At 50.4% G+C, this 26124-nt stretch overlaps 1 protein-coding gene across 1 annotated transcript in view; it reads right to left on the minus strand.

Annotated features, from left to right (window-relative positions):
- Nucleotides 1-26124, minus strand: part of LOC147693154 (deoxyribonuclease gamma-like) — a 68415-nt gene that overhangs the window by 21052 nt on the left and 21239 nt on the right. The window contains exons 2-5 of the mRNA XM_086939397.1: nucleotides 21297-21385; nucleotides 18179-18265; nucleotides 9395-9507; nucleotides 5751-5863 (exon numbers count right to left, since the gene is read on the minus strand). Coding sequence (XP_086795523.1) covers nucleotides 5751-5863; nucleotides 9395-9507; nucleotides 18179-18265; nucleotides 21297-21385 — 402 coding nt within the window. The remainder of the gene's footprint in view (nucleotides 1-5750; nucleotides 5864-9394; nucleotides 9508-18178; nucleotides 18266-21296; nucleotides 21386-26124) is intronic.

A 26124-nucleotide genomic window follows, 5' to 3' on the forward strand; every position in this document is an offset into this window, starting at 1 on the left:
AATTCCCACAGAGCATACATGCATGAGATGAGGAGGCATAAGAACCAATGCCCACAGCGCATACATGCATGAGATGAGGAGGCATAAGAACCAATGCCTACAGAGCATGGATGCATGAGATGACAAGGCATAAGAACCAATGCCCGCAGCGCATGGATGCGTGAGATGAGGAGGCATAAGAACCAATGCCCACAGAGCATGGATGCATGAGATGAGGAGACATAAGAACCAATGCCCACAGCGCATACATGCATGAGATGAGGAGGCATAAGAACCAATGCCTACAGAGCATGGATGCATGAGATGACAAGGCATAAGAACCAATGCCCGCAGCGCATGGATGCGTGAGATGAGGAGGCATAAGAACCAATGCCCACAGAGCATACATGCATGAGATGAGGAGGCATAAGAACCAATGCCCACAGCGCATGGATGCATGACATGAGAAGACATAAGAACCAATGAACACAGCGCATGGATGCATGAGATGAGGAGACATAAGAACCAATGAACACAGCGCATGGATTCATGAGATGAGGAGGTATAAGAACCAATGCCCACAGCGCATACATGCATGAGATGAGGAGGCATAAGAACCAATGTCTACAGAGCATGGATGCATGAGATGACAAGGCATAAGAACCAATGCCCGCAGCGCATGGATGCGTGAGATGAGGAGGCATAAGAACCAATGCCCACAACGCATACATGCATGAGATGAGGAGGCATAAGAACCAATGCCCACAGCGCATACATGCATGAGATGAGGAGGCATAAGAACCAATGCCCGCAGCGCATGGATGCGTGAGATGAGAAGACATAAGAACCAATGAACGCAGCATGTCGATGAATGATATGAGGAGACGTAAAATCCTATGCCCACAACACATAAATGCATGAGATGAGGAGGCATAATTAAGAACCAATGCCCGCAGCGCATGGATTGAGATGAGGAGATATGAGAACCAATGCCTGCAGAGTATGGATGCATGAGATGAGGAGGCATAAGAACCAATGCCCACAGCGCATGGATGCATGAGATGAGGAGGCATAAGAACCAATGCCCGCAGCGCGTGGATGCATCTGATGAGGAGGCATAAGAACCAATGCCCGCAGCGCGTGGATGCATGACATGAGGAGGCATAAGAACCAATGAACGCAGCGCGTGGATGCTTTAGATGAGGAGACGTAAAAAACAATTCCCACAGAGCATACATGCATGAGATGAGGAGGCATAAGAACCAATGCCCACAGTGCATGGATGCATGAGATGAGGAGGCATAAGAACCAATGAACGCAGCACGTGGATGCATGAGATGAGGAGGCATAAGAACCAATGCATGCAGCGTGTGGATGCATGAGATGAGGAGACATAAGAACCAATGCCCATAGTGCATGGATGCATGAGATGAGGAGGCATAAGAACCAATGCCTACAGAGCATGGATGCATGAGATGACAAGGTATAAGTACCAATGCCTACAGAGCATGGATGCATGAGATGACAAGGCATAAGAACCAATGCCCGCAGCGCATGGATGCGTGAGATGAGGAGGCATAAGAACCAATGCCTACAGAGCATGGATGCATGAGATGACAAGGTATAAGTACCAATGCCTACAGAGCATGGATGCATGAGATGACAAGGCATAAGAACCAATGCCCGCAGCGCATACATGCATGAGATGAGGAGGCATAAGAACCAATTCCCACAGAGCATACATGCATGAGATGAGGAGGCATAAGAACCAATGCCCACAGTGCATGGATGCATGAGATGAGGAGGCATAAGAACCAATGCCCACAGCGCATGGATGCATGAGATGAGGAGGCATAAGAACCAATGCCCACAGCGCATGGATGCATCTGATGAGGAGGCATAAGAACCAATGCATGCAGCGCGTGGATGCATGAGATGAGGAGACATAAGAACCAATGCCCGCAGTGCATTGATGCATGAGATGAGGAGACATAAGAACCAATGCCCGCAGCGCGTGGATGCATGAGATGAGGAGGCATAAGAACCAATGCCCGCAGCGCGTGGATGCATGAGATGAGGAGACATAAGAACCAATGCATGCAGCGTGTGGATGCATGAGATAAGGAGACATAAGAACCAATGCCCGAAGCGCATGGATGCCTGACATGAGGAGACATAAGAACCAATGCCCACAGCGCATACATGCATGAGATGAGGAGGCATAAGAACCAATGCCTACAGAGCATGGATGCATGAGATGACAAGGCATAAGAACCAATGCCCGCAGCGCATGGATGCGTGAGATGAGGTGGCATAAGAACCAATGCCTACAGAGCATGGATGCATGAGATGAGGAGGCATAAGAACCAATGCCCACAGCGCATACATGCATGAGATGAGGAGGCATAAGAACCAATGCCCACAGAGCATACATGCATGAGATGAGGAGGCATAAGAACCAATGCCTACAGAGCATGGATGCATGAGATGACAAGGCATAAGAACCAATGCCCGCAGCGCATGGATGCGTGAGATGAGGAGGCATAAGAACCAATGCCCACAGCGCATACATGCATGAGATGAGGAGGCATAAGAACCAATGAACGCAGCGCATTGATACATGAGATGAGGAGACAAAAGAACCAATGCCTGCAGAGTATGGATGCATGAGATGAAGAGACATAAGAATGAATGCTTGCAGCATGTGGATGCGTGAGATGAGGAGGCATAAGAACCAATGCCCGCAGCGCGTGGATGCATCTGATGAGGAGGCATAAAAACCAATGCCCGCAGCGCGTGGATGCATGAGATGAGGACTCAGAAGAACCAATGCATGCAGCGCGTGGATGCTTTAGATGAGGAGACGTAAAAAACAATTCCCACAGAGCATACATGCATGAGATGAGGAGGCATAAGAACCAATGCCCACAGTGCGTGGATGCATGAGATGAGGAGGCATAAGAACCAATGCATGCAGCGTGTGGATGCATGAGATGAGGAGACATAAGAACCAATGCATGCAGCGCGTGGATGCATGAGATGAGGAGACATAAGAACCAATGCCCACAGCGCATGGATGCATGAGATGACAAGGTATAAGTACCAATGCCTACAGAGCATGGATGCATGAGATGACAAGGCATAAGAACCAATGCCCGCAGCGCGTGGATGCATCTGATGAGAAGACATAAGAACCAATGAACGCAGCACGTGGATGCAGGAGATGAGGAGACATAAGAAGTAATGTCCACTCTACATGGATTATACATCTTGCATTACAGAAAAGCATGTGCTCCTGAGCACTGATAGAAAGCCTAGATTTGAAAACAATCCTTGGTTGGTTTGTAGTTGTGATTGTATGGAAGAGTGGTCAAATATGAGAATGAGTATTTGCTTAGATGAATAAGTGACTTAGCGCATGGATAATTAAAGGTGCTTGAATGGATGACTGAAATGATGAAAGAATGGTTGAATAATTGAGTGGATGTAGATATGTGCACACATGGAAACAGGGGTTTGAATGGCTCTATGCGTGTGTGAATGTATGAGTGAGTGCACATAAGGATGCAGATAGGTTGCACCACTCTTGCAGGCTGAGGCCTCAGCAACAGTGATAATGTCATTGAAATTACACTAATTATCACTATTATGCCAAGATAAATAGTACACCAGCCCTGGGCACCACCAAACCAACAACATAGATAATATATAAACACTTACCATGGATATACCAGTGCAAGGATTACAAATAAGTGGCCTCATCTTTACATGGGTGCCATGACCAGCACTGTGCTGGAGGTGGAATAAGTATACCATGGATGCCCACCGTCTTTTTATGGTAAATCCTGCCACGATAATGCCTGTGTCAGCATTTTGCCAAAAGTAGGTATCATGTCGTGGATTTCCAGTGAATGTAAATAACAATTGTTTTCATGGCTAAGCCTGAATAATCCTGTCTGCAACCACCATCCTGGTACAGATGCCAATGCTAAATCAATAATGAATAGCCCATACCCCTCTTTTCCGTCACCCTTGCCTACCTCTGTACGCAAAGATTGAGGGGGAGCCCCAGTAAAACACACACTGAGCGCAAACCACCATGACATCTTTCTGTAAATTACAGAAGTATATACGTTGCCTCTTATTGTTAATTAAAAAGGAATACAAAAAATTAGAAAAATTTTGATTTGCCCTTGTACAAGTGAAAAGATTTACGATAAAACTACAATGAAAATGACACATTACAACCTTTTCCTGTCTCCTATTACTCTCTTCATTTGTTCTAATATTCCTCCAACTCTTAGGTCAGACTTGTCGCGTTGTTCTACTTCTTAAAGGACATCACTCAGGATAACCCTAACATCCGTGTCAATCTTTGTGGCCTTGAAATGTCTGCTTCAATCCTCTACTTTGCGTCAATCTATGGCTGAGGAAGCAGATGAAGACAAGGTGTAAACTTATCCTTACACACCTAGCGCTTCCTGTTTGAGAAACTGGCGTAGGGCAGCGGCGCAAGTCTTCTTGCTGCGCTGCCCCACGCCAACGTGAAAGGGCAAGATCGCACCATATTTATGAAATGCAGCGCATTCATGTCCCTTCCTCCAGAGTTTCATTTTAACTGATTAATAAAATGGGGACCTCCTGGCAGCCAATAATAGTTTTTATATTGAATTTGAAGTAACAACTAAGGGCCTCATTACGATGTCGGTCGGAAAGCTCAGAATGGCATTCGGTTTGTCCAAATCCATGTTGAAACCCATGTTTCCAACTGACTCGGAAACATTTCCCGTAGCAGGCCCTCCTTAACCCGGAGGTCTCCATTTGGGGCTCATGGGGGTACACATGGGTCCCTCTTTCCAACCATGCACGGTGTGTCAGGCACCAAGGGCTGCCAGCCACAGGGTGCAAGGTTTTCCAAAACCACGCCTCGGAACTCAGGCTCCCATTGAAGTCAATGGGAGTCCAACAGAATGGTGTTCAGAAGCATCGTAATCGGCCGGTCGTACTCCCTGATTCTGAGTCGGTCGGAAACCATTCCAAAACCGAGTCGGTCGTAAAGCCATCGTAATGAGGCCCTCAGTTGTGGTCTGAAACTGGTCTAGTGTGTCCAACCTACGTCAATCTCCTCAGAAATGCAAGAGATGGTAAGCTGAAGTATTAGGGTTGTAAGATTTATATTAATATGTATTTCATTACACCTAACTCTCCCTGACACAACTACTCCCAGAAGAACCTGCAGGCTATAGAAATGCACAATACAGTTAAGCCTATGAGGGTGTGCAAGGGTGGCAAACTTTATATCTTCAGCAAATTGCAAAGTTTATCACCTTTGCAAAGTTTTGTCTGTGGGTGAAAAAGTCTGACAAAGAAGGTTTTGCACGAAATTTGTTTTACAAATACTACTTTGTGCACAGATTATCCCGCAACAAGTAGTGTTTAGCTGTTGTTCCTCCCACTCAATCAATCAATCAATGACATTTATAGAGCGCACTACATACCCGTAGGGTCTCAAGGCCACAAATGATGCTCTTTAATACATTTTCACACTTTAATAAAAACGTAAAGTTGGTGGAGCCCAGCTCCTCCTATTCCTAGAAACATTTTACCTCTGATTTCCTACAACTCTCCGGCCTCAGGGATATTAGAACCATAAGTTAAATAAATACAAATGTGTCTAAGTCCTCCATTGCAGAGTGTGTTTGTGTGGACATCCATCTTTGGGAGTGAGTCGTGGGTGGTGGTTGTGGCCATCATGGCATTCACGCTCTTACCTGCGTATTCCATTTCTCTTTCACCGCCAGGTACACATCGTAGAGTTCATCGATTTCCTTCACGGAATCTATCGGCTTCGTGTGCACTGGAATTAGTGCAAAGTTCTTGAGAGCTGGGAGAGGAAAACCATTCATTAGTGTTCTGAAAAACTGATACCTGTAATGTCAGCGTGATAGGTACCAGTAGGCAGCGCACTGCATTAAAAAAACATATCTCTTTATAGATGTTACAGTATTATAACCGCGCAATGCACACACTTCCGGCCCCACAACAGGGAACCAGCATTACATAGTGCTGCAATCTGAAAAACAATGCAGTCATAAAAAGTATTGGTGCACGGTGATTTGAAATGACCAAGGTTGCAGATAATGCGCACAGGGAGCAGAGCCCTTGAGCATTACGTCTGTGAGTAGCTTATCGAATCCAGGGAGCACAGTGGGCCTTATTTATGAGAAGTGTTGCATCACTGCATGAAAACAGCGAAGCAACACTTTTCTTTGCCCCCTTCTTGCGACTCCATGGAGGCGCCGTATTTACTGTACGGTGCACAATGTCTCAAGGATTTACCGATACGTCGGTATTCCTGATGTATCTATATGTGCAGTATTGATGCATTGCTGGAGTGTCGTAAAAGTGATGCTACACCAGCAATGGGTCATTACGCATGGGCAAGTCCCATGTTACAGGCGCCTGCGCCAAAGTCTTACGCCTGCTATGAGGCAGGGATAGGATTTTGATGCAGTCGCATCCTAGAAGGGCGTAGTTAAATCACATAGATTTCACGGCACCACTTCTACGATACGACCCTTTTTTACATGTAAAAACCCACCCTGCATATAATGTAGCGCAGGGATTTACAAAGTGACGCTTCTGCTTACATGCGTCACTTTGTAAATATGGCACGACGTGGCTCATTTTTTATACCTCCGCAGCGTCACAAAAAGTGATGCAACGGCGGCACAAAGGGCTCTTCAATAAGCCCCAGTGTATATAGGGTGCACTGCCCTCCTCTGCACCATGGTGCACCTTTAAACACGTGCACTCAGGGCAGACCTGACAGTGCCCATTATTAGAGTTCATGCGCTGCCACCAGGGCAGCCGCAAGCTGGCACCTGTCCTGGAGGCAGCACATTTGTGATAAGCCGGAGTGGCTGTTTGAAGCAGGTGGCCTGTCTTCTACTTTGCAGGGATCGAGGCAGCCTGCCTTTCAAAGGGGGACAGAGATGATCCCCGACAATTGTGTCTAGGGAGTGACTTCACCTGCCTGCAGGAGCCTGTTAGGGGGGTCCATTCCAAGAGTTTTCTTCAGGGATGCACTGGCCGCATGCCACCTCCTTGGGGTATCAGAGGGGGCCAAAAACGTATATTTCTTTATTGGTGCAATGGATCCAAGAAGTATTTGCTGCCCAGTAAAAAAAAGGGTACTCCCACACTTTTAAAATCTGAGCCCCCTCCGTCCATCCTGTCCCGGGTGGGTGCTTTTATTTTTTCGGGGGAGGGGGTCATACGGACCCCTCCCCTGAGCTTTTTATTCCTCTGAGACCCTGTCCCCTGGGGCTGCTTTTCAGTAAATGGGGAGGGGGCACATGGACCCCCTCCATAAGCCATTGTAGGTCCATGGGAACCCCATCCCTGGGGCCACTTTTCTTAGAATTGGGAGGGGCACGCAGCACCCCTCCCTGATCCTTTTTAGACCAAGGGGACCCCATACCCCGCGATCAATAGTATTTTTGGAGGAGGAGACGTGGAGGCCAAAGGGGGCACTGTGGCTTTCTCTGCATCCCCAACAATGTGGCCTGGTGCAGGTGCCCCCGGTGGGCACCAAGGCACCCACTTTTAAATAATTGCTGCTCCCACCGGCATCCGTTATGGGTGCTGGCTGGGAGCCAGCAGGAGCGGCAGGGGGTTTAGGCTCCCACTGTGACCTTGCCTCAGTCCACGCACCTGTGACAACACTTCCATCTGTACTTCCACGCACATAGTACTTCTATATCTAAAGTTCTCTGCCCTCCGTCATAAACATTTACGGCTATATTGTCTTTTTGTGGATTCAACCAGATTAGACCCCCGCTTACCTATATCTACAGCTTTTGTCGACACGCACACTGGGCTTTCTTATTTCATGTTTTCAATCTGGGGCTTTAAGTACCACTCAAAAGTAATGTACCTGCTCGCACTAGGAATATTTTGTTAAATTGTATTGTTTTTAGGAACCTGGGGGCATATTACCAAGCAATAGCGATAATTATCGCTGTTGCTTGGTTACAGACAAAAATTTACCGCTGAGCTGCGGCGATTTGTACCGCAAATAAACCTTGGTATTGGCATTGTATTGGCAAATGCGATAAAAATCCCCGCAATGCATGAATATCGCTGAAAAGTCAGCGATATTCATGCATTACCGAGCTAATGCTCTTAGCCATGTTATCCACCTCCCATTGGATAACATGGCTAAGAACTGCTCAGGGCAGGTGTTAGCTTTTGGAGATATTCCCGCTTAGCGCGAATATCTCCCAAAGTTGGGAATAGGAGATAGCAATGTTAGCGACTGTTTCCAGTCGCTAACATCTTGGCGCGCCCACTTTGCATGTCATTAGTGATAAATATCACTGACATGCAAAGTGGGGCCCAAGATGGTCGCTATCTCCTACTAGCTGACGCTAACTGGTGTTAGCGACAGCTAGGTAATAGGGAGATCATTTTATCTCCGCTTTCTTGGCTTTTAAGGCCAAAAAAGCGGAGATAAACTCTCTTGATAATATGCCCCCTGATTTTTAAAGTGATTGCTTTTTAATTCACTATATGAGCTGATGCGTTTCATTATTTATCCAGGCGTGTTTGTTTTAAGATACAAAATGTTATTTTGCACTTATATGATTTTCTCAGAAAATCAAATAAAAGTTTGTTGAATGGTTGATGGATATTGCAAGTAATGAAGCTAGGCCTCCAGCTGGTATTAAAAAACTGCTATGAATGATGTGCAGCGCCCCCTTCACACCCATGGACGCCGGTGTCACTGCACCTGCTACACTAATGTCATTTACGGGTCCCCAAGTTCCTCACTGTACTACTTTTTCCTTCTCACCTCCCTCTCTCCGCCCCACTCTCCTCTCCTGCATCCAGGCCATGTTCTCCTTTCCATCCCCTTCTTCAGTCTCTCATCCCCTCTTCGGACTCTCACTCATCCCCGCCCCTTCTCTCCTCATTTCTGGTTCCTTTCTCTTCCTTTTTTCTTGTCTGTCCACTTTGCTCACCCCTACCTCCTTTCTTTCTTGCTCAACATTATTCCCTTCTCTCATTCTATCACTTTTTCCTGCTGCCTTCCTGTTCTTTCACCCTCTCCTTTTCTTTCCCCCTTCCCCTCTCTTTTATTGTACCCTTTTCCTCTACCCCTTATCCTGTGTCCAGCCCCCTGAAATATAAACACAGCCAAACAACTGGCATGTTCTGTGTCTTAAAACAAAATCAGAAAAGGCCATCTCTAAAATAACTATCAGCTCCTGCTGGGCAAACTAGGCCCCTCCCTCCCCCGGGCCCCGGTGCTCTGCACCAGCTGCACCATTGGTAGCTAGATCCCTGGCCGTTTATTCTTTTACAAATTAAGCACCTATGAGACTCTCTTCCTTGTGTGCCCTGAGCTCACCTGTTGTTTTCGACTGAAATCTCACGACGAAAGGCTCTCGCGCAAAGGCGTCTTCGTCCCCATGTTGTGAATCTTCGTATTGGTAAATGTCCTTCACTTTCACTACATCGTCTCTGTAAACAACACAGGAATCAGTAACAGAATTGAGCACACAGGAAACACAGAGAAAACAGCAAGAAGCATACATGAACCACAAACAAGGGACCAGACATACAGGAAAGATACAAGTAATGAACAACCGCCACCCCTCCAAGGAGAAACACAGAAAAGGGCAAACACATTAAAAATAACACAGAAGGAGCTGGCAAACATGACACAACAAGGGAATGAACAGACACAGTGGAAGCAAGAATTGGACAATGAGCAGGCACGAAGGAGTTACAACACAGCAATGAGTAGAGAAAATCGACATCAGACAACAAGGCAGTCAAGATGCAGAAACCAGCTCATAAAAAACAAAAGCCTGATGCAAAGAATACTCAGATCACTGAGCAGACAGCAAACAACTCTAAAATAAATAAGCATGCAAAACACAACCCAGAAAAACACTTCGACAGATAGGACACCGGACGATCTACCTATCATATGACGAAGTGTGCTTCTTCTTGTTCAAAAGCAGTATCGTACCATCCAGGGTCGCACCACGATATCTGCGTCTCCTTTACGCTTTCCGCAGCAGGCGCATTAACCTGGGCTATTGCACCGCAACAAAGAGCAATGTGAGTATTCTTGGGTGATGAGAGTAATCTCCTCTGGGATGGGGTACTCATCATCCCCGCAGGGACTGGGGCAGATTTACAAGGAGTGGCGCATCCCTGCTTATTAACAGCGATGCGCCAGTAAAGATGCGACACGTAGGAATACACGTGCGCCACCACGGAGGTCACAGAGGTGATGCAACAGTGTCGTAAGTATGACACAAGGGGCTTGTAAATCCGCCCCTGGGTGTTTAGGTCTCACTCATCACTGGCGGGTCACAGTAGTCGGCACCTCAACCACAGACGGGAAGCACACGTTGTCTGCCGAGACCTAGGGTCTGATGACAAATGTGCTCGGCAGCACTCCACAGACACCTATGTCTTCAAGAGCTCTACGTAACCCCAGACCAAACAAGCGCACAGTGACTTAAAACATGAGCGCTAGTGTTCCTGAAAAATTAAATGTTAAAAGAGTGCCCTGCAAGTATGAAATGACCTGAAGCGAACTGACCCATGTAACAGGGCCAGTCACCATGGGTGTAAGAAACAGACACAAAGGAAGGACAAATGGCACCAATTCACCACACACATGAAAGGCAGTTGGAAAGGTACAAGAAGGAACCAAGTGAAAGTGGTGGGTGTGGCCAAACCATACAAACAGAGTACTGCATGCCTCGCAGAGCAGCGCATGAGCCTGACTCTAGGCTCGACCTAAAAAGCATTTGACGACCTGGCTCTACCTAGCCTCTGATGCACTGTGCTACTCCCTCATTTAGCCATCCATCCGTCCCTTCCTGCACAAAATCCGCCCCACAGCACAAGCACCCTTGCACCGTGGAGCAAGGGTGCCGCGTTGGTGCACAGTAGCCAATTGTGCGCCGGCGCAGGGGAAAAGGACAGGAATGCATTGTATCTTATAGATACAGCACATTCCTGCCCTTTTCTTTTGATATAGGGGTGCACAGCAAGATTCCTGGTGGCGCTGCCCTACGCCAAAACCTTATAAATGAGGCCCATACATTTTAGTCCCAGAGTACTCCATTTTCAAAGACAGTGGGCCTCATTTATGAGGCCGCGTGTCACTTTTACGTCGCTGGTGCGTCACTTTTTGTAACACGCCAGTGGCGTAAAAAATGCGCCTTGTTGCGCCATATTTACAAAGTGATGCATCTAGGTAGATGCGTCACTTTGATAAACCCCTGCGCCACATTATACCTGCGCCAGGTATAATGTATGCAAGGGGGGCGTTTTTACGCATGAAAGGGTCATGGAAGTGACGCAGTGAAATCTATAAGATTTCACTGCGCCATTTCTTGACCGCTAATGCGTCAAAATCTTACGCCTGCCTCACAGCAGGCGTAAGACTGATGCAGGCCCTTTCACATGGGGCTTACCCCTTGTGAAAGGACGCATTGCTGGAGTTGCGTCACTTTTGTGACACACTCCAGCAATGCGTCACTTTTGCGCCTGCAGATGCGTCAGAAATACTGACGTATCTGTAACTCCTTGCGACATGATGCGTCATACTGTAAATATGACGCATCGTTAGTGTCGCAGGGAGAGCGTAGTGAAAAGTGACACATCGCTGTTTTCACGCAGCGACGCGTCACTTTTCATAAATGAGGCCCAGCGAGCTTTATGAGTGTGGGATTCAGTCATTCATTCATTACCTCCTCGTAAGTCTTCCTCGCCACATGATTTACATAGTGAGCTTCAGCTCCACAACAGAACCCTCCAAAGCAAAAGAAAAACCTCCCACCCCCTCCCAACATGGCTGACCAGTCCCACCTGACCTCTATAAGAGGCGGACCGGCCCCACCAACAGCCTGTTTTTTTTGTTCTGCGCATTCTACTCCAGAGCGCCGTAAGGTAAGAATGGGACCTGCCCTAGCTGGTCCGTGGCTCTTGGGTTGGAGGTCCTGCCCTAGCGGACCCTAGGACCTGGGACCTTGCCCCCTCCCCCTCCTCCGTCCCCCGTCCTATTGACGGGTGAGGTGCTGCTCTAGCGTGCCTGGGCTCTTGGGGGGTAGGGGGGGGGCGGCGGGGGGGGGTTAAGGTTTCGCCCTTTTCCCTGTACCGGCCGTTTGGTGTGACCCTCGCCCGTTTCTCGGGCTCTGGGACCCGTCACTGCCTCTAGGGGGTGGGGAGACGCGGCGCCGGTCGCTGGATGATGCGTCCGCTGTTTTGTGTCTCCCCGTTGGGCCGTTCGACGGGGGCTGCGGCTGCCGCGTCTGGCCTGAGCCTGGGGTCTCGCTCGCGGGATTCCGGGCTCCCCGCTCGGGGCTGGTGGAAGTTTTACCGGTGCCGCCGGGCCGGGGGTTGGCTGTCTTCCCGCCTCGGCGGTTCCGGGACTTACTTGTCGACTCCCCGGGGGCTCCTGGACACCGGCGGGTGAGGCGGATTTCAGCGCTGGACGCTGCCGCCGGACGGGGTGTTCTTCAGCTAGGGCCCGCGAGTCAGTGCCGTGCCCTGATTGGCCAGGTCGCGTCCCGCCTTTTGGGGGCGGGGCTTCGCGCCAGGTGCAGCGCATGAGTTGAGGACTTGCAGCTGTGTCCTCGGGCGGATTTATTAGGCCCCCTACTCCGGGGGTCATTGAGTTTCTCCGCTTGCTTTGGTTTGTGGTGTTTTCTCTGGCGCTATGGAGCAGGAGGATGTCACGGTGGGTCAGGGGCCTGACCCCAGTTCTGCTTTGCCCATTTCGGCTCAGTCCTTGCAGCTGATGATCCAGTCGGCGGTCGCCGATGCCCTTGCGATGCGAGATGCGCATGGTCCTTCCTCGCCGAAACGTCCACGCAGGGACCCCTCTCCTGTCTCTGATGCGGAGGGGGAGGAGGAGGATCTCCATGGTCGCTACATCCAGGGCCAGGAGCTGCGTGAGGTCCTGGCGCACATTAAGGATAACTTGGCCTTCCCGCCACCTGCAACGGAGGAGGCGTCCGAGGATTTCCTTGTCCAATATCAGCGCAAGGCGCCGGACTCCCTGCCGCTGCATGCCTCCATCAAGAAGGTCATCGAGGGGGAGTGGCTGGACATTGATAAACAGGCTTTTCCACGTTATCTGACGAAACGTTACGCTGTGGAGGAGTTTACCAAGGACTTCCCTCCGGCTGTGAAGGTGGACTCCCTGGTAGTGGGTCTGTCGTCCCAGGGTTCCATCATTTCGGAGGACGCCTCTCCCTCTGACCCTGTGGACAAACGCGTGGAGGCTGCCGCGAAGCGCTCTTATGCGGCTGCTAATTTCTCCATCCGGGCCTCGGCCTATTTGTCGTGCACGGTACAGTCTCTGTTAAAAGACTTCCAGTCCTTGGGGGAACTCCTGGATCAAGGGGCTGATGTGGTGCCCACGCTAGCCCTGATGGAACAGCAGACTCGCCTCCTATCTGACATTTCCTTTGACACCCTGGGTGCGGCGGCTGCCGCGGGGGGTGCAGCGATTCAGGCCCGGCGACAGATCTGGCTGCGGCATTGGAAGTCGGAGGCGGCCCAGAAGACTCTGCTCATGAAGATTCCATTTACAGGGGCTAAGCTGTTTGGTCCTCCTCTGGAGGCGATGATTAAAAAGTCGGCTGAGGACCGCAAGTTGCTGGCTCCCATCAGGTCATCAGGGCCCCGCTTCCCGGGTCGCGGCCGGATTTTCCCCTCAGCTTCCAGGGGTAGGGGCGGCGCGCCCTTTCGTGGAAGGGGTCGCGGCCGGGGCGCACCTTACTTCGGAAAATCCCGGTCTCAGCCAGCGGCTGCCGCTTCCTCTGCCACCCAAAAATCCTGACTTTCGGCCATCTCCCTCCGGGGTGCTCCCTGTGGGGGGCCGTCTCCGCCACTTCATCCAGGCGTGGGAGTCTTCGGTCACGGATCTTTGGGCTCTTCGGATTGTGAGGGAAGGATTATCCATCACCTTCTCCTCCCCTCCTCCGGATTTTTTCCGCGCTACGCCCCTTCCTTCCTCCCTGGTCAAGAGACGGGCATTGCTGGCCGGAGTTCTGGACTTGCTGGCCAAACAGGCCATCCGCCCGGTCCCTCCGTCACAGCGGGGTCTGGGCGTCTACTCCATCCTGTTTCTGGTAAGGAAGGTGTCTGGGGATTTCCGCCCTGTGTTGGATTTGAAGGGGTTAAATGCTTATATTCCTCATACTAAGTTCAAAATGATCTCTCTACAGGAGATTCTGCCTCTTCTGGTGCAGGGCGAGGTGGTGGCTTCGCTGGATCTCCTCGACGCCTACCTCCATGTCCCGGTTCATCCAACTTCCCAGTCCTTCCTCAGGTTCTGCGTGGCCGGCTCCCACTATCAGTTCCAGGTACTTCTGTTTGGCTTATCGTCTGCCCCGAGGGTTTTTACTAAGATCCTGGCCCCCCTGGTGGGTATCCTGCACCGGGAGGGGATCAGGGTGTTTCCGTACCTGGACGATTGGCTAATTTCTGCCTCTTCTTTTTCCAAGGGGATGCTGCACGTCAGAAGGGTCTGCGAGGTCCTGTCCACCCACGGCTTCCTGATCAACGAGCAGAAGTCTCATCTGTTGCCCGCTCAGGACTTGGCATTCATTGGGGGTCGTCTGGACATGGTGCTGGGGAAGGTGTTTTTGCCTCTAGGGCGCCGAGACACTTTGTGGCGGGATCTGAGGTCCCTGCTGGCTCAGGGGTCTGCTCCGGTTCGCCTTTGGTTACGTGTTCAGGGCCTAATGTCGGCGACCATCAATGTGCTCCCCTGGGCTCGCCTCCACCTCTATCCTTTGATCAACCATCTGCTGTCCTTCTGGGACCCCCGCTCAGAGGATTACGAGCTTCTGGTCCCGGTCTCCCCTCGGCTCCGGACGGAGTTGGGGTGGTGGTTGGTGGAGGCTCACCTCTCGGAAGGGCTTCCCTTCTTGGTATCCCCGTCCAGGGTGCTCACGACAGATGCCAGTCTCCTCGGCTGGGGGGCGACCTTGGGCGTGGAGTCGATTCAGGGTCGTTGGAATCCCCTTCAGTCTCGCTGCTCTTCGAACTATCGGGAGTTGAAGGCAGTCCTCCTGGCCTGCCGTCGTTTTGCTCCTTCACTGCAGGGTCACCATGTCTTGGTGCGGACGGACAACCAGGTGGTGAGGTGCTATGTCAACCATCAGGGAGGGTGCAGGGTTCGCTCCCTCTGGTTGCTGACTTAGGAGTTGTGCTCGTGGGCGGAGGCATCGGTCCTGTCGCTTCGAGCTGTCTATCTCCCGGGGTCCGACAATGTGGAGGCGGATCGACTGAGTCGGATCTTTCCTTCGCTGCCTTGTCTCTCCCTGACCCCGAGGGTGTTTCAACGCCTGGTGTCCCGTTTCGGTCTTCCTCTGGTAGATCTGTTTGCGGACGGGGACTCGGCCCTTCTGCCAAGATTCTGCTCTCTCCTCCCGGGTCCGGGGGTATGGCGAGTGGATGCCCTGTCGTTCGCTTGGCCTTCCGGTCTACTGTACGCTTTCCCCCCGTTCCCCCTGATCCCCCGGGTCCTCTGCAAGATTCGCTTGGACAGGGCCAGGGTGCTCCTGGTGGTGCCCGGCTGGGTCCGCCGCCCCTGGTATCCTCTCCTTTGCGATCTGGCGGTTCAGGCCTGCTGGCCGATCCCGGATCTGCCCTTTCCGCTGAGGGGCCCCCCGCTCCCGGAGTCGGTGTTGCGCTGGCTCCATCTGCAGGCCTGGCTCTTGAGCGGGTGACGCTGCTGGCTCGGGGGTGTTCCTCTGGGGTAGTGGATTTGCTGCAGGGCTTCCGCAGGTCTTCCACCTTGTCGTCCTATGCCCGGCACTGGGCTTCTTTCACGCGTTGGTGCGGTCTGCGGGGTACTGACCCCGCCACCGTTGTTCCCTTGCGGGTCTTGGATTTCCTGGCTGAGGGGTTTTCCTTGGGCTTGGCCCCTTCTTCCCTGAGGGCCCAGTGGGCGGCCTTACGGGCCTTCCGCAGTCCGGATTTCGACGGGCTGGATCCCCTGGTGGCTCGCTTGCTCCGGAGTTGTTTTCTCCGTCGCCCTCGGTCACTCTGCCTGTCCCCCCGTGGGATCTGCCTCTCGTGCTGCGGGCGCTTCAGGGTCCTCCTTTCGAACCCCTGACCTCGGTGGCTTTGCGATTTCTCACCTTAAAGGTGGTTTTCCTGGTTGCCGTGGTGTCTGCTGGGCGGATGGGCGAGCTGGGGTCGTTCCTCCGCTCCCCACCCTTCTTGCGGGTGTTGCCGGACCGGTTGCTGCTCCGGCATGACCCACGGTTCCTACCCAAGGTTCCTTCCCTGGTGAACCGGGCTCGGGAGGTGTCTTTGCCTTCTTTCCCCCCCGACATGGATCCTGCCTTAGCTTTGCTGGATGTCTGGCGGGCAGTGTTGGTTTACCTTGAACGCACATCTCCCCTTGCCCGGTGTGATAGCCTGTTCGTAACTTTCGGTCCGGTCCAATCAGGCCACAAGCCCTCTCTCTCCACCTTGAGTCGCTGGCTTAAACAGGCTATCATCCTTTCCTATGCTTCGCTGGGGTCGGGGGTTCCGGCGGGGGTCCAGGGGCGATCCACGAGGAGTGTCGCTGTGTCCTGGGCCTCCTTCAAGGGTGTCTCCACGGAGGAGATTTGTCGGGCGGCGACGTGGTCATCCCCCCACATGTTCATGGAACACTATCGCGTTGTCTTGGGTGGTTCTGTCCATGGGGACTTCGCGGGGGCCGTTCTCAGTGCGGGAGCGGTGGCTCCTTGAGGTGTGTTTCTGTTATGTCTGGTTTCAGGTTTGCTGTAATTCCTGTTTGCTTTACTTTATGCTGATTAAAACCTTATGTTGGTTTACCTGCATCACCGTGTGGTGTGGTTCTTCTGGTGGTCAATGAAGCCTTGTTGGCTTGGGTATTTGCTCACTATGTAAATCATGTGGCGAGGAAGACTTACGAGGAGGTAATGCCCCGGTTACTTACCGGTAATCTTCATTACTCCGAGTATAGTCTTCCTCGCCACATGAGTTCCCTCCCCCCCTCCCTGTCTGGCTATCGGCTTCATTGTTTGCTTGGTAGATCAGGCTGTTGGTGGGGCCGGTCCGCCTCTTATAGAGGTCAGGTGGGACTGGTCGGCCATGTTGGGAGGGGGTGGGAGGTTTTTTCTTTTGCTTTGGAGGGTTCTGTTGTGGAGCTGAAGCTCACTATGTAAATCATGTGGCGAGGAAGACTATACTCGGAGTAATGAAGATTACCGGTAAGTAACCGGGGCATTCCTTTATCCATTCTGATTACTAAGCTGACACCTGTTGATCAACACACACCACTGCAGGTACACACAAGTCGCCGGGCACGCAGGAACCAACATGGAGCTGAGCCTGAGCGTGAACTTTAAGGGCACATACATGACATTGGAACACTGTGAAAGAGTTGTAGATCATGTTTGTTGTTTTTCCCTGGCAGCAACATAGATGGGAGGATTTAGAAGGTGATCTTTAGGTCTGGCTTGACAGTGCAACTGTCACCTGACCCTTAGACGTACACCAATAGTATTCTAGAGTTCTTTGCTTCCACACAAGTGCATATCTGTTCCCATGCTAATTACTTGTAATATGTGGATTCCCGTACAGAGTTCCTTTAAAGCCAGCTATACTGGCATTGCCAATGCTTGTTCATCTTTTCTCTTTTTGTTTTGGTAACTGTACATGTCAACCCAAGGACCTCAGCCTTAATGCTTCCCAGCAGTGACAGCCACGAGCCTTTGTCTGCTGACCTGAGGCCAGAAGAGGCCCATAAATGACGGTTCATTCTTTCAGTAGGGCTGAGTTCACCACTGCACCAGGCCCAGTGGTTGCGGAGATTCGCTTTTGGAACACAACAGGGTGGCCACGTCACTTCATGTGATTATAGACAGCTTCTTGTCCTGAGCTTTTGTGTGTCAGTCTAAAGCATTCTGGGTATTGTAGTCTTGGTTTCCTCCCAGTGAACATACTAGACTGATACATCTGATAGCAGTGACGCGTAGGTGCGAAGGTCAGGACTAGAGTACGGTGGTGGTCACTCTAGAACTCGCTCAACTACGCTAGCGACTCTTTACATTTACTGTTCGAGCGCCTTGAAGCCATTTCTTTTACCGTGGACAGACATACATACATAGAGGTGCTCAACGGTTCTACTTACCGATAAACGAAGAGGTACTGCTCCTTGTAGTCTCCGCGCCCCAGAGGCTTGCTTATGACGTACTTGTAAGGGCATCCCTTGGTACAACTAGTCAGAAATAAAGACATGGGTTGGGGGGGGTGAGGACATATGCATGACACCAGCTGCATCACTAACCACACCACCTACCACCCACAGGGATTCGCCAACAACGTCAAGGTTGCAATAGTGTCCTGGTAAAACACTGCATCCCGAATATCGACTATTACAATATCTTAAGGCAAGAGTATACAAGTTTATACAACTAAAACAGATAAAACAGATGTTCTGTGTACCTTTAAAATGTAAGGTATATGTGTATGTATATAAATATATACGTGTGTGTGTGTGTGTTTGTATTTATATATAAATATATAGTCACTGAAAAACCATAGGTTAAAGTAACGTTATAGTTAGGTGAAAATTTCAGTGGCTTCGTAACGTTTTGAACTCGAAATCACCCCTGAAATTCACCAGTTATACTTCTCTCAAGTAACTGTAACTCGTGCACACACCATGCACAGTTTTCTCATCAATATTAATTTAATGGCAAACATTGCAGTGATAGTATCAATGATGCCATAGAAGATGTGAGGTAATAGCAGTGCATGGCGAGGGGGGGAGTTATAGTTACCTTAAAGCATGGGTTATAGTTACTTGAGATAACTATAACTGGTGAATTTCTGTAGTTTTTAGAATTTAAAACGTTAGGTTGTTACTCAGATTGTCACATAACTACAACGTCCCGTGCGTGACCTTATGCAAATGAGGGAATCTCTTTGCCTCTGCGCCCGCACTTTATAATAGACACGGATGCAAAGGTAAAGGGACGGTCAGGAGGGACCCTGACACACTGTCCTATGGACAGGGGTGAGGGAGCCGATCCAGTGGACGCCCCCCTCCAGACTTCCCCTTGCAGTCACTCACTGCACCCGCCTGCAGGGGGATCCCTCACCCCGCTTAAGAGTGCAGGCAGGTTGCTGCCTGTGCAGTGACACGCGGGGCGGCTGCTTCGAAGCCGCTTCTTATTTCACTTGAATGCGCTGCCTTAGGGCAGCGCGAGTTCACCGCTGCCCTGGGCGCAGCGTAATCAATCTAATATGGCGCACTCTCCTTGTCAGCGCCGAGTGCACCTTTTGAAAGGTGCGTCTGTTGCTAACAAGGAAAATGTGTTGCATTATATAATACGGCCCCTGGAGTCTCAGGTCTAGGTCTTGATTCTGCTGCTGCGTAATGTGCCCAGATCTGGGGGGCTCCTCCCCAGAATATAAAAAAGCCCAGAGTCATTGGTCAAACAGGGTGAGGAGCCAGTCCCTGTGTGTGGGCAGCAGGTGACGGGGAAAGAAGTCTGTGATGAAATATCCAAACCGCAAGGGCAATGAATGCTGACAGAAGATATGAGATAAAGAACTTACTGTGTCCGGATTCAGTGCACATTTGAGATGTAAAATAGTTCCTTGTGCATTGCAGGTAGTGGAAGGACACACTATAAAGACATCAGGTGAGAGAGTCTTCTCCTCTGGTCTGTGCCAAAGCCCACACAATGGGGCAGATTTATGTTAACTGGCGCATCCCGAGGGATGCGCCAGTTAACATGCGCCACAGTGCGCCACAGCTACGCCACCCATGGTGCGCCGCATTTATGATGCGGCGCACCATGGGGCAAAAACGGCACAGATGCGTCACGCATCTGTGCCGTAAAAGTGACGCATTGCTGGAGTTGCGTCGCAAGCGCGACGCAGCTCCAGCAATGCTCTGGGGGGGCCTATTCTTTCAATGCTGCCTCAAGCCTTACGCCTGCTTCAAGCAGGCGCAGGGTTTTGACGCAGCATTGCCCTGAAAGTGACTGAGTGAAATCTCATAGATTTCACTCAGCCACTTTCAGGAGGCGTTCCTGCGCAGGAACGCCCCCCCCCCTGCGCAGGAACGCCTCCTCATGGCGCAGTGCTGTACAACGTGACGCATCTCCTAGATGCGTCACGTTGTAAATAGGGCGCAGGGATGTGCCACGTTTCTGCGCTGTTGCGTCACGCAATGGCGGCGTAAACGTGGCGCAAGCCCTTCATAAATCTGCCCCCAAGTGTCTTTCAAGCATTGGTAGCCTTTGGTCGCAGACAGATGCTGCCGAGCTGGGCTCTAAAGGCCTGGAACTGACACAGGGCGCAGCTGCAGTGAGTACCTGAGGGGGGGGGGTGCACCCTGTTGTACTTCGCTTGCTGCCTCTTTAACTACAGGGTGTCATCAGGGAGAATCCTGAATCTCAGAGATCCCTGAGGCCGCAGGCTGTGCCCAGCGTTGGCTTGAGATGGGTGCAATACACGACTTAAACAAGATACGTGTTGGAGCCCTTCCTGACAGGTTTCCTTTGTGAGTGAGAAGAGGGAAGAGATATATCCAGCGGTCCCTGTCGACATTACCTGCCATGAGGCTACATGCTGCTTGGTTGCCCTGCTGGGGGAGAGCAGCCCTACTGGGCGGTGGGTGCAGCCCTGCTGGGGGGTGGGGGAGTTGCAGCCTTGCTTGGGGGTGCAGCCCTGCTGGGGGTGGGTGCAGCCCTTCTGGGGGTGGGTGCAGCCCTGCTAGGGAGGAGCAGTCCTGCTGGGGGGGGGATGCAGCCCTACTGGGAGTGGGTGCAGCCTGGGGGGGGTGGGTGCACCCTGCTGGGGTGGGTGCAGCCCTGCTGGGGGTGGGTGCAGCTCTGCTGGGGGGTGGGTGCAGTCCTGCTGGGGGGTGCAGCCATGCTGGGGGTGAGTGCAGCCCTGGGGTGGGTGGGTGCAGCCCTGCTGGGGGGGGGTGCAGCTCTGCTGGGGGTGGGTGCAGCCCTGCTGGGGGTGGGTGCAGGCCTGCTGGGGGGGTGCAGCCCTGCGGGGGGGTGCAGGCCTGCTGGGGGTGGTTGCAGCTCTTCTGGGGGGGTGCAGCCCTGCTCGGGGGTTGCAGCCCTGCAGGGGGGTGGGGGGGTTGCATCCCTGCTAGAGGGTGGGGGTTGCATCTCTGCGGGGGGGGGGGTGCAGCACCTCTTGCTTATGTGCCAAAGAATACTTCAGCTTGTAGTTGGCGCTATAATACTAGCTTCTTATTAATGAATGGCCTAGATGGGCACCTGTTCAGTTTTTCCATCAGTAGCTTCGCCGCCTTCTCCTTGGAATCGAAGACCTCCAGGATGACCACAATGTCGTAACGCTGAATGATCTAGAACGAAACAAGCGTAAAGCGACAGATTGAGACACAAATTGCGACAGAAGAGCTCACAACTTACATCCTCCTGTACATCTTAGGCACATTGTGTTTTTTCAAACTGAGAGGAAACCACAAAGGAGTGTGGGAACTATTTAAGGCATTTTCCATTGATGATCATTATTCTGCGTTGCATTCCATTCCATTGTTTTTTACACACTGTGTCAATGCAGGCAGAGGCGAACCTTATGCCAATCTGATGTGGGCCTGTCTCAAAGGGTCACTCCAGCCCAAACTGAGAGTCCACCTGACCTCTGAACAGGAGCTCCAGCAACCATCGACACGTTTCGGCCTCGTTAGGACTCATCCGCCAGGAGGAGCCGGTTGAGTCTCAGTGCCTCAGTGAGCTCTGGGAGGGGTGTCTGGGGGTACATATGCCTCTTGGGTGGTCCAGTGAGAAGAATGTGGGGCAGCCAGGACTTGAACCTGTATCTGGTTGATGAACCGCCCTGACACGTGGCAGTGAGGCTTCTGTTTCCATGCAGGGTACCATCATCCAGAATTAAAAGGGGAGATTGTTAATTTTGCTAAAACGGATTTGGGTAGGAGTTCCCCTTTTGTAACGATGCCGTGAGTAAATAAAACAATGGAATGGAATGCACTCAGCTATACTCTTGTCCGACCTGTATCCATTTGCTAGTGACCTGAAAAGCGCTCAACACACGGGATGTTCCATAACAATGAGTCTTTCCATTCAAAGTTATACAAAAATCATAAATTTGTATTAAATGTTTCAATATTTTCTCATATTTTTATGAAATGTTATGATTTTTTTCTTCAAAAGATCAGTCAGTGCAGACATGTGCAATTATTTTCAAATATTGATGTATGGATGTACATTCAAGTTGATAAAAGACATAATGATTTATATAAACAATGACGTTATTCACAAGTAAAAAGAACACGGAAAGACATAGAGAATCAATTTATAGATTCATACATATGACCCCGAAACAAACCATCAAACAATCAACCTCACCAATCAAAACACATCTTAAAAACAACACAATAGTGGAATCTTTTGAGATTGAGTCACTCCACAGGATTGCCATCAGTGTATGTCACATAAATGGACAGAGTTTCCACAGAATTGTTGTCTGTGTGTGAGTGTGTTGCCTGTTAGAGAGAGATTTGGTTGGTGAGATTGATTTTTTGATGGTTTGTTTCAGGGTCACATGTATGGACTTATAAAATGATTTTCTAAGTCTTTCCGTGTTCATTTTACTTGTCAATAACATGTCTTTGTTTATATAAATCATAATATGTCTTTGAATGTACATCCATGCATTGATTTTTGGAAATAATTGCACATGTCTGCACTGACTGATGTTTTTAACAAAAAATCATAACATTTCATGAAAATATGAGAAAGACTTTAATATACATAAAATGAAAAACACCTTTTAATAAAAAGTAAAGATTTTTGTATAACTTTGAATGGAAAGACTCATTGTTGTGGAACAGCCCGTGTGTTGAGCCCTTTTCAGGCCACTAGCAAAAGGATACAGGCCGGACAAGAGTGGAAACCCTACATCAATTGTTTTGGACTGGTTAGCCATTCATGAATACTCTGTGATGTATCGGTCTCTTCTATGCATGTAGAGTTCACTCTTCTTTTCTTTTGTCTTCACAAACACACTGTCTATGTGATATACACACTCTGAGATCTTGTGGACTCGGTCGTGACAGTGCAGCTCTAATATTCAGCTGGTAGACCCCCTGTGTTTCTTGTGCTGTACATTGAATAGGAGCTGGGGATAAAATCAGGTGTGGGTCTTTAAACTATATATCCCTTGGACCCTTTTTTAACTATTGTGGTTTTTGTCTACTTGCACTTCAAAACATTTGGGGGCAGATTTACAAGCCCCTTGCGCCGCCGGTGCGTCACTTTTTCCCATGTTAAAAGTGGCGCACCTGCGGCGCAAGGGCTTGGTACCCAATATGGCCCTGGGACAGTTTCGCCAGCTGTAATCGAAAAGCACCAATTGTGCCTAGGTTGGGAAATTCATTGGTATTTCAACTCTCCTCTTATTATTATGACACAAGTGCTTTTTATGTGGTTTCCGGATTATGCCAGAATACTCGTTCATTTCTCAATGTTTATTTTCTGTAGGGGCAGCACACTGTGTGCAGACCCCGCCCCGCCCTCCTTGTACCATCCTGTGTTGTGGTGGTTGTTGGTCATTATCCTGTGACCACGTGACCGGTGGGAGACCACAGCCTGCGGTCCCTTCCTCCTTGTCTGAGACAATTACAGAGAGCAAACTTTCCCACGTACACAGAGAGTCTTCCCCATAACCCAGCGCGTCTCTGCTCTGATAGGATGGTAGGGCTGGGGCAGAGCCAGTCACACATCAGTTTCAGAGGTAGCGCAGCCTGACGTGTGAATGCGTGTTCTCTTCATGGGGTGAATGTGACATGACTGTTGTCACCTTCCCTGCCCCTTGCTAGAAATGAATGTGTGACTGACTCTGCCCCCACCCTCTGGATTACTGACTGACTCTTCAATGCCTTACCATCTTCAAAGGGGAGCCTGACTCGTGCCTGACTTTTCCCAGGTGTACTGTCTGTTAAAGGGGAGAGTGGAGGGAGGGGGCTTGTGCCTTACTCTTTTCCTCACTAGCTGATGTGTTACTAACTCTGCCAAGAGCTTAGAAGACACTACATTTAGAAGAGGGGGAGGGGTGCGTTGGAAGGACACAGGCAGGCTTGGCTAGGGCAGAGCCAAGGGTCGGGTGTGGTTTTGAGTCAAAACCAGAGCTTAATTTGAGGAGGTGCTTTCCAGTGCTAAGCACCGGCACGTAATTGGGTTCCGGTGCTCGGCACCGGCTCCTAATTGTCAACTCCATACATAGGACAGTCCACCACATGGTGGCACTGCTCATCTAATTTAGAGATGGGCAGAACAACGGTTGTTTAGGAATACAATATACATTAAAATTGCAAATACCTGCCTCCCCAGCCATTCCTTTAGCTTTGGGGACCTGGAATAATCCGAACTGTCGCACTTGCAGGCGAGAGAGATGGGTAGTAGTTGTTTTGGCAGCAATGACAAGGGCCAGCTGCAGTGGCCTCTTTGTCAGAGCCCTGTCACTTAATATTTTACAGATTAAGCACTGGTTAAAACACAAATTGAGGCATCCGATGATGTAAATCAGACAACAAATGTCTTGAATAAAACACGAAAAAGATGTTAAAATGAAAAAAATATATATATTTTTTCAATATTTCTCAGTGTCTCAATTAAGTACATACGACTGTATCACTGAATTGAGTGATATTTATTTATAGTAATAAAAAAAAAAAAAAATCAAGAATGCCCCCATGCCTTGACAAAGTTGCTGAGAGTTACTCAGTGTGTGTCCATTTGTCGTGTTCTCTGTATAGCTCAAGATATTACATGTGAAGCATAACGAAAGACTCCTGAGGCGGAAAGCCGGGAGCGCGAAAGCTGGTCTTTTTAACAATTTGTGTGATAATCTGCTTTTTAAAATTTACCTGACATCCTTGCACTCTCTGGCATTTCCTGAAACAGCGGGCTTACGCTGCAACGACTATTCTCATCCTGGTCGCCATTCCCGAGGGCGAGGTGCGCCACGAGACACGTCCCCTCTGTTGGCCACGCCCCCTCACCATTTGTATAAATAGTGCGCGCAGATCTTATGGCGCGACACTAACGAAGGACTCCTGTGGCGGAAAGCCGGGAGCGCGAAAGCTGGTCTTTTTGACAATGTGTGTGATAATCTGCTTTTTAAAATTTACCTGACATCCTTGCACTCTCTGGCATTTCCTGAAACAGCGGGCTTACGCTGCAACGACTATTCTCATCCTGGTCGCCATTCCCGAGGGTGAGGTGCGCCTCGAGACACGCCCCCTCTGTTGGCCACGCCCCCTCACCATTTGTATAAATAGTGCGCGCAGATCTTATGGCGCAACACTAACGAAGGACTCCTGAGGCGGAAAGCCGGGAGCGCGAAAGCTGGTCTTTTTAACAATTTGTGTGATAATCTGCTTTTTAAAATTTACCTGACATCCTTGCACTCTCTGGCATTTCCTGAAACAGCGGGCTTACGCTGCAACGACTATTCTCATCCTGGTCGCCATTCCCGAGGGCGAGGTGCGCCACGAGACACGCCCCCTCTGTTGGCCACGCCCCCTCATCATTTGTATAAATAGTGCGCGCAGATCTTATGGCGCGACACTAACGAAGGACTCCTGAGGCGGAAAGCCGGGAGCGCGAAAGCTGGTCTTTTTAACAATTTGTGTGATAATCTGCTTTTTAAAATTTACCTGACATCCTTGCACTCTCTGGCATTTCCTGAAACAGCGGGCTTACACTGCAACGACTATTCTCATCCTGGTCGCCATTCCCGGGGGCGAGGTGCGCCACGAGACACGCCCCCTCTGTTGGCCACGCCCCCTCACCATTTGTATAAATAGTGCGCGCAGATCTTATGGCGCGACACTAACGAAGGACTCCTGAGGCGGAAAGCCGGGAGCGCGAAAGCTGGTCTTTTTAACAATTTGTGTGATAATCTGCTTTTTAAAATTTACCTGACATCCTTGCACTCTCTGGCATTTCCTGAAACAGCGGGCTTACGCTGCAACGACTATTCTCATCCTGGTCGCCATTCCCGAGGGCGAGGTGCGCCACGAGACACGCCCCCTCAGTTGGCCACGCCCCCTCACCATTT

This window comes from Lissotriton vulgaris, chromosome 9, assembly GCF_964263255.1.
Source record: "Lissotriton vulgaris chromosome 9, aLisVul1.2, whole genome shotgun sequence".
NCBI lineage: Eukaryota > Metazoa > Chordata > Amphibia > Caudata > Salamandridae > Lissotriton > Lissotriton vulgaris.